Source organism: Geospiza fortis, unplaced genomic scaffold (genome assembly GCF_000277835.1).
Source record: "Geospiza fortis unplaced genomic scaffold, GeoFor_1.0 scaffold145, whole genome shotgun sequence".
Classification (NCBI taxonomy): domain Eukaryota; kingdom Metazoa; phylum Chordata; class Aves; order Passeriformes; family Thraupidae; genus Geospiza; species Geospiza fortis.
In genome coordinates this window covers 3,537,124-3,546,272 of record NW_005054362.1, presented here as the reverse complement: position 1 = coordinate 3,546,272, position 9,149 = coordinate 3,537,124, and the positions used below count along the sequence as shown (strand labels likewise).

Below are 9,149 nucleotides of genomic sequence, written 5' to 3'. Positions count from 1 at the left end.
CCCTGTGCTGCTGAATTCCACAGCTGCTGCTCCCAGGTGGGAAATCACCCTCCAGAGGATCTGGAAATGATCCAGGCTGGCACTCTCTGGAAATGCACTCCCAGAGCTCATCCCCAGAACAGGTTACACTCATCCCAAGGATTCTGAGCATGGAAACTCTGCAGCATTCACTGATCCCACCATGCCACTCCTCAGCTTTTCTCCCCCCTGCAAAGTCCTCGAGTAATGAACGCTTTGGTTCCAGCCCCTCAAAATAAAAATCAACTGAAAACTCCATGAAATAAATTTTTTCTAGCATGAAAGCCTGGAAAGAGGATTTGCAGATAAATTTGTGTTCTCACGATGAGCACAGCTAAATAAAAAAAGCAAGATTTCCCACAGAGTGCTGACAAGTCATCCCAAAGTCTGAATGAAAATGGGAATGACTCCATGAGCCTGTCACACTTCCTCAGACAACCCCAGAGCAGCTTCTTGGCTGCAGAGCACAATTGTTTAATGTACCAAGAAAGTGGAAATAACTTGTACAAAATGTCAGCAGCACCACGGGGGAGAGCAGAAATCCCACTTGCTGCCAAGCAGGTTAAGCTCACTGTTGATAGCAGCCACGTGCATTCCTTTTCCATGCACTTCCCAAATCCTAAGCCATTATCAAACCCTCATCAAGCTTGAGGTCAGAAATCAGCCTGGATCCATGTGACAACATCCTCAGAGCTGACTTTCATGGGAATTTTAAAAGACAATGGAACCTTTTGCCTGTGGAGTTTCTGTGTGAGAATAAAGAGCTGACCTTGGTATAAAGGAAAGTTAATTTGGTGAAAGGTTGCGGGTTCTCCTGCACAGCTCTGAAAAGGTCCCAGCACCCTCTCCAAACAATGTGAATGCTTGGAGAATTTACAGTACATCTCAGGAGCCAGTGATACTTTTAAATTACTTCCCCAACTGATTTTTTTTCCCTATTTATATTGCTTTTATTCTCTCAGCTCCTCTGGTGATGCAAAGGCAGTAAGTCCCCATCACTTTTTCAAAAATAAGTGAGGTCAGGCCCTAATCAGTGCCACGTTCTTGCTCCCAAACAGACCAAGTCTTTGAAACACTCCCAGCTGAGGGATGTGCCCTGCATGGAAAACAGACTCCATTAGCATTTGGAATAAAACATCCATGCAAAACCTCATCTGAGTCTGGCACCTCATGACAGATCTTAATCTCCCTCTCCATCCTCCTGCCTGATTCTTTTTAGGCTGTGTATGATGTGCACAGGGCTTTAGGGGACAGATTTACCACATCCCATTAAGGGCACTTGATTTTCACAGGAATTCAAATGTTATCCCAGGAAATCCGTGCCAGCTGTGTTATCCTGAAACCCTTCAGTGCTCCCACTCCCCTTGAAGACTCAATAGACAATTCACCCCAACAAAAGAGACATCAACATTAAACACTTGGGCAGGAAAAAAAAAATAGCATTTCCCAGACTTGGTTTATGCTGAATGTAGCAGAGAATTTGTCAGCTGGATGAGCTGCAGACAATCCTCACTGCTGGGACAAGGCACTTCCAGGTGCTTTTCCACTTCCTTAACATGGAAACATTCCAATTCCTTAACACAACCACAGAGCAACACCAGAATTTCCTCCAGGGACTCACTTTCTGACAATGTCTTTTGCCATTTCTGAGATCTGGCTCCACTCCTCCTCTGGGAACTCGAAGCTTCCTGTCATGATCTTTTTCCTCATGTCCTTGGGAATCGTCCGGCTGTGGTGCTTGGAGTAGAAGGGGGGGTACCCACACAGCATCACGTAGATAATCACCCCCAGGGACCACAGGTCACAGCTCTGCAAGCAAGGAAAGAGTCACTCTGGGGAGCAGTTGGCAGCAAATAGTGGGGGAGTTCTGATAAAAGTTCTGTGTGATTCCCTAAGGGAACAGAAGCAGCTCAGCTCCTCCTCAGATGCACCTTCGTGGATAAATCTGGCTGCTGGGACAAGGCAGCTCCAAGCTGAACAACTCCCAGGTGCTTGGGAATTGTCTGGGAACAGCCAGGGCTGCAGAGGTGTCAGAGGTTTATTGCATCTCTCAGGATACCTGAATCCTACCCCCAGTCCTGAATCCTACCCCCAATCCCATAAAAGAATCCAGTTGTTCACAATGGGAGGCTGAAAACAGAACAACCATCCAAGAAAGGAACAGCAGGGAAATGGAATCAGAGGTGTCTGTGGAAGCTCTCAGTGCCCATTCTGGGCAGCCAGGTGAGTGCCAGGTGCTGCTTTTGCACAATCACACCTGGGGACAAGGCCCTTCCCTCAGCAGCTCTGTCACCCAGTGCCACCAGAGCAATTCTTCACATGGAACATGGAAAGAAAATCACTCCCACCTTGGAAATCCCAAATCAAGGGACAAGAAAGGGAAGAAGAAACTCCACATGAAAACAGTATTGGCACATTCTAAGGAGTTCAGAAGCAGAATTGTCTGCTACAATCACCAACCTGGCTCTCCAGAATGGAGAGAGGCAGGCAGAGCCCTGAGGAAGGCAGATTTGTGATGCAGACTAATTAGTAATTGCTTTAACTCTCTCTGTGAGGCTACTGAATGCCAACAGTGCATATCAAATACCTGCTCAGGCACGGGGTGCAATAAACAACCATCCCTAGAGCTGGAATCAGGGCAGATCCTTACTCTGGGATCACAAAGCACAAAACTTGAATTAAAACTGACACAGCCAGAACACTCAGTGGTTCAAGCACTGCTCAGCCAGCAGAAGACAGTGATGATAATAAGGAGGAAAACGTTTTGGAATGCCCAAAACAGATTATGACCTTTCAGGACACTTCCTGCCGTGATTTTGCCAAGATTCCAGCAGCTACACAACAAATTCTTGGTTGTTTTCCAGAAGATCCAGGTACAGAGCAGTTTCTGGCACAGCTGCCTGAACAAGGAATGCTCTGCACATCCACAAACTCTGGCAGCAGGAAAGAGATTTCCTTTGAACAGAGCTGAAAGAACTTCCCTCATGGCTTCACTCCAGCAGAATCATTCTACTCCCCAAAATCTTGTTCATATTTAGTGCTCCTTTAACAGCATTTGTGTATTTATCCCCCCTTTATTAGAGGATCATTAATTAGGTTTGCACTAAGTGTGCATTTTATTATTTGCTCTATCAGAAGCACCAGAGGGGTGGGGAAGACTTTTAAAGATGTTTCCCAGCTCACCTTGTTGTAAGTGTAAGGGGTTGGAGAGGTGGGGATAATACCAGACTTTTCTTTCTGATGTCTTCTTTGTGCCTCCAATACCTGGTGAGAGGGGAAATAAAAACAAAGAAAAATCCATCTCATGGACAGGCAAAACAACCAGCAAAGCCTATACCAAAGATTCCTGATGATTTTCCATTCAGGAAATTTATTCCAAATACTACCAAAGTCCAGTTTTTCTCCCTAAGAAAGACCAGAGCTTTCTACATGCTGAAAATATTAAAATATCATTTCAGGGCACTGAAATCTCCAGTTCTGCCTGAATTAAAGCAGTTGCTCAGAACCTCCAACCCCTCCATGCTTGGAACCAGAACCTGAAGTGTGTCTGGAGGGTAACCCAAGCTCAGAGCTGTCCCTTTTTGCCTCTCCCTGCACAAATCCCATCACATGTGTCCCCTGCTGAGCCAGCCTGTGGGTTTGGGTTGCAGGGAGCCCCAGCAGGCTCCAGCTGGGAAGGAATTTGATGAATTTTCAGGGCATGCTCTGATCTCTGAATTACCTTTCCCAGTGATTAAAGGCAGCCCAGCACTGCAATTAAATCTCCATCTGCAGCTGCTTTTCATTTTCTCCAGGACTCCAACACAAAGGACAGGAGAGAGGGGGGAAGCAGCACTACAAAGAGCAGCCTGTGTGTAATTACAGATTGTGCTTAATGACACAGGGGCCAGGCCAAGGTGCCCAGGTACCAACCCTCTGCCACTGCCCTTTGTGAGCAGCCTTTTCAGAACCTTTTCCTTCCAACCAAGTCCTTTTTGATGCAATCCTGAATGAGCTTGAGCTGGAAGAAGGATGGCAAAGCAGGGATTTCTCCAAAGCAGCTGCTTTAATCCAGCTAAAGGCCAATTGTCACCATCAGTGCTGAGCAGAGTCTGGGAAATTTGCCTTATCAACAGATCCCTGTGGCACTCCAGCTCAGGGTGGAGGGATTCCTGGAAGATTCCTGCACTCAGAGCCCTTCCAGGGCAGCAAAGGGGGATAAAATGATGTGGATGTGGAGGCTGAGGCAATAAATGATCCCCCTTTAGCCCAGAGCAGGAAGTGGTTGTTACCTGAGGTGCTACATAATAGGGAGTGAACTGGGGTGTCATCAAGTCACCTTGGTCTACTTTGGCAAACCCAAAGTCACACAATTTAACAGGTGCATCCTAAAACAAGGAGAAGAGGGCTTCATTAGACAAATCTCATTAAATCAGCTTTCCTAACACAGAATTCTCCCCCTGTCCTCATCTCACCTTTTCCAAACATTGTATTTATACCCTCACACTCCACCAGGCAGCTGAAAGGTCACAAAGAGACCTTTCAAAGCAGAGGTTTTGCTTTTCTGGGTGCTCTGGGCCCCCTCAGGGATTGGGAAAGGACTGAGCCCCTTGTAGGGGGGTCACTGCATATCCAGGCTGGTGGTGAGCAGGAGAGACACAGAATTGTTTGGCTCTATCAAAGCACCTCTAGGCAGAGGGTCAGAACACCCTGATGAGGGGGCAGAGCTGGAATCTGAGTTCAGGTGGAGAACCTGACTCCTGTCTAACAGCAGCAGCAGGGACTCACTGCCCTGCAAGGAGATCAGGGGGTGGAAAAGCACCAAGTCCATCCAGGTGATTCAATTTTCAATTTGAAAATTCAATTCCATTAATTTTTTTTTTCAATTGAATTTTCAATTTCAATTTTGTCACCAAAACATTCATGTCATATTACCAATACTCTGAGAGTCACCCTTGAGCCACTTCACAGAATTCAGCAGCAAAAGAATTGCAAATGTTCATCTTACCAGAGAGTTATCCTTGAAGAGGAGATTCTCGGGCTTGAGGTCTCTGTGTGCAATGTTTAGTGAGTGGCAATGCTGCAAAGCCAAAGCTATCTGGAAAAGGGCACAACAAATCAGCTACAATCACCAACCTCCTCCTGCAGCCTGGACATTTATTTCAGCTTTACAAAGGATATTTCCAACCCCAAATATTTTAACTCCACCCAAGTGGAGTTCTCCTTTAGGACAAGCCTGACCCAGCTGCAGTGGTGCAGTGAGGTGGCAGCTGGGACATGAATCCCACAGAAAACAAAATCCAAGCTGGCCTGGGCTTCCCAACCTCCTCAGTTTGGGAACTCAAGGCATTGAGAGCCCCCCAAAGTGAAGCAGGAGGTGCCAGTGCCCCTTCCCTGCTGTGCCAGGGCTCCAGGGTGCTGCCCCTGCCCAGCAGGGAGTTCTTGCGTCAGGATTCCAGGGAATCTGCACATCCAACATTCAGGCAGTTTGATTCTTTCTTTTTGGATGGTACTGCCTGCCCTTCAATCATTCTGTGCATATCCCACAGAAATGCATTCCTGGATTGTTTCAAGGATGCTTTGGGATCCTGCAATCCAGGCAGGAAAAGCTCCAGGGACTGCACATTTCCAAGTGCAATTCATTTCAAGAAAAGCCAAGTATAAATATTTAAACAGCATTCCTGAGAAGGAAGTGAGGCACAGCCTCACAAGCCTTATTTGGAACTATCCCTGCTGGATTCTGTAGGATCCTACCCAAGTTTAGAGCCCTTCAAAACCTCCAAATTACTGTCACAAGAGAGCTTCACTGCTAACTCAGCTCAGCAATAAACACAAACACATTGCCAGAGAAAACGAGGCAGTGCTGTGAAAAGCTTTAACAAGGATGAAGAACCACCAGAGAAAAGAATTTCACATTTCAAACTTCATTTCTATAAACATTAAAGCAAAGAGTTACTTGTGACATGAATAATCCAAGTGTACACACAGAATTCAAACCAAAATCTTGACTTCTGGTAAAGTTTTACAAGTTTTCCCCACCATGTCAAAGAAATCAAACAGCCCAAAGGATGTCAAACAAACTGTCAAGAATAATTCTGTACTTCCATTTCATTTCTTTGCTGGATGAGACCAAAAAGTACCAGCACAATTAACATTTCATTAAAAACAAATCAAAGCACAAAAGTAACACAAATTTTTTGCTCCAGGTTCAAACATTCTCTCTCCAGCTGAGGGGAGCCGGGGATCCCAGCACTGAATTCCACAGAGATCCTTCTGAGAGTCCCACCAGCAACAAAAAAACCTGATGGACACCAAAACCCCCTGCAGAAACCACCATGGAGGTTATAAAATCATTCAGGAGTGAGCTGGGAGAGAAAGGGTGAAGGAACAAACAGACACAAAATCAGAACAAACAGACACATTCCTTGGGATCTTCCAGGAATTCCACAGCCCAAGCCCAGAACCCAGCCTGAAAACCCCTGGCCCAGAGGAGAGAAATGCCAAGGGGGTCATGGAGGTTCCAGAGCTCAGGAGTCCTGCTGGAGGCAACATTTTTAGGACAAAATTCTCTTGGAAGTCTTCTCTAGAGCAGGTGTGGAAAAGCAATGTTAAGCACAGCAGACCCAGAGAACAAGCCCACACCTTCAATCCTTTATTCCTAGTAAAGCTTGGGCATTGTCACTTATAACAAAGCAGGCAATGATCATCGGATCAGAACTGAGGAAATCTTTGAATTCATCCTTTTTCCCCACCCTTCCAGCCCCAGGAATTGTCCCTACTTTAGCCAGAGCATGATGGATTTGCTGGGACAGGGGGTGACTTGCCTGCTTTGTTACTTGGCTCGCTTGCTTCTCAGTAAAGTGCCGGTGCTGGCTGATTCTGTGGAAGAGCTCTCCCCCTTCCATCATCTCCATTACAATTAGGAGCCGAGCCCTGTTCAAAAGCATTTCATGTTGTTACATTAAAAAAAAAAATCATCCAAAAGAACAGAATTGCTAAGCTAAGAACGCATATTTCACACAAACACTGCTTTTTCTGTGCTGCTTTTGGGGCTGTTTTGGTGCTGTCCGAATTTAAAATCCTCAGGATTTTCTGGCTCCCAGGAAATCTCCAGTTTGTTCCTCCTGATGGGCTCCCACATCCAGCTGGAACAAACTGGACATGGATACATCCAGCTCCAGCCTGGATGGAGCTGGAAGACATGTGGACACTCTGCCCTCAAGGATTATACAGCACCTGGATGTTTTTGAGTCTGGCTCTCCCATTATTTTAATTTACAGCTTTGCTGCCATAAATATGAAGGATAAAAAATAAGAAGGTGGAGATCAGGGCTGCCAGATCCTCAAGGAATTAACTCCCAGTTCCCACCACACAGCAAAATCAGCTACACCAGAGCCTAAGACAGGTCTCAGCTCTTTCATTCTCATGATTTTCTCCACTAAGATCCTATCAGAAGACAATATTTTTATCCAAATATAATAATACACCAAAAAAAAAAAATCACTCTGTTCCATGTTTTCCTGTGTTCATTTTAAGCAGGACAATGCACTGAGAGTTTTCAGGGCTGAATTTCATATTTTTAGAAACAACTCTTTCACACAATGCAGACTGAATCAATGGAAAACCTAAAAAAATGGAGATGCATTCAACACAGGGAATAAAGGAGGCAAAATAATTTAAATACCACAAAAGTCAGGGAAAAAAAAACCAAAAAACAAGAGCTGCTTGGTCTGCAGGATAATTATTACACCTGGGACCCCCTTGAAATAATAATTTTGTGATTAAAACCAAAGCAAAGCAAAGCAAACTCCACTATACCTTGGGCTAAACATGGAAAAGAAGCTGTGGGAGTGAATCCCCCTATGTAACCTTACCTGGGGCTGGATTCATGTGGGAACTGCACACTGTTAGCATAAACTTCAATTATTTGAACAATATTGGGATGTGTTGCACACATCATGTGCAGACGTACCTTGAAGAGAAGGGAAGAGCTGTTACTGCACACAGGGACAGGCACTGAGGCCAAAAACACCCCAACTTTGGGTCAGATTGTGGGATCCCACACAGAGCTCTAGGAAAAGCTCAGTCTTGGAGTGTTTTCCAGAAATTTAGACAGAACCAGCTTTAAAGGAGCAATGTAGCACTTCAATGGAAGTGAAAATGAATGAATAAACCCCAAAATTCCCTCATTCCACTCATGGCTAAGCACTCACAACAGCTGGAACATCTGAATTAAACACTTGCTCAGAACCTCCAACCCCTCCATGCTTGGAACCAGAACCTGAAGTGTGTCTGGAGGGTAACCCAAGCTCAGAGCTGTCCCTTTTTGCCTCTCCCTGCACAAATCCCATCACATGTGTCCCTTGCTGAGCCAGCCTGTGGGTTTGGGTTGCAGGGAGCCCCAGCAGGCTCCAGCTGGGAAGGAATTGGGACCTCCTGTCCCAACATTCAGGAATTTCCCCCACTTGAAAACTCCCTGGGCTGTTCAATCAAGCCAAATTTTGGTGCTTTTTGGACACAGATGATTTTTATGGGAATTTTAAAGGAGAATTTGCTCAGTGACAAGAAATGGAAGTTGCTTAAACCTCCAAGACAATTAATTCTTTAAATCCCCCACAGCTTGGAGGAGTGCCCATCATTCCACAGGCTGACGAGTTTGGCACCTCAGGAATTCCCAACCTGTGTCAGGAGCTGCTTTAGGTCCTGGCACATGGAAAAAAAATCCATTTCCAGAACAACTTGAAGCATTCTTGGAGCAGTGACATGTGGCAAGAAAATTCCCTCTCAAACTGGTTCTGTTCCATTACAGGGAGAAGAACAGCTTGAAAACACAGCTCAATTCATTAGAAATAAATCTCTGGATGCACAACCAGCAAATGGGGGTTTGGTGGTGAGGTTTTTATGTTTAAAGCATCCCCAAAGCTTCAAAAATTGAAGTTTTTTTGGGAGAGAAAAGCAGGAACTGTACCTCATTTCGAGCTTTTGGACGATCGAGGAGGATTTTCAGTGCAAAGCGTTCTTGGGAGGATTTTTTCATGCAGACTCTGGTATTACAGCAACAAAATCATTCAGTCAGCAAGGAGGTTCAAAAGAGACACCTGAAGTAATTGATTGGGAGCTCTGAGTTTGTTCTCCACGTGGGAATTCCCAGC

The 9,149-nt window shown here is 45.4% G+C and overlaps 1 protein-coding gene across 2 annotated transcripts in view; it reads right to left on the bottom strand.

Annotated features, from left to right (window-relative positions):
• MAPKAPK5 (MAPK activated protein kinase 5) overlaps positions 1–9,149 on the bottom strand; it is a 20,780-nt gene that overhangs the window by 6,055 nt on the left and 5,576 nt on the right. For both annotated transcript variants that reach the window (XM_005424035.2, XM_005424036.3), the window contains exons 3-9: positions 8,966–9,041; positions 7,872–7,969; positions 6,822–6,930; positions 5,006–5,095; positions 4,290–4,385; positions 3,202–3,282; positions 1,640–1,827 (exon numbers count right to left, since the gene is read on the bottom strand). In XM_005424035.2, the coding sequence (XP_005424092.1) occupies positions 1,640–1,827; positions 3,202–3,282; positions 4,290–4,385; positions 5,006–5,095; positions 6,822–6,930; positions 7,872–7,969; positions 8,966–9,041 (738 nt within the window). The remainder of the gene's footprint in view (positions 1–1,639; positions 1,828–3,201; positions 3,283–4,289; positions 4,386–5,005; positions 5,096–6,821; positions 6,931–7,871; positions 7,970–8,965; positions 9,042–9,149) is intronic.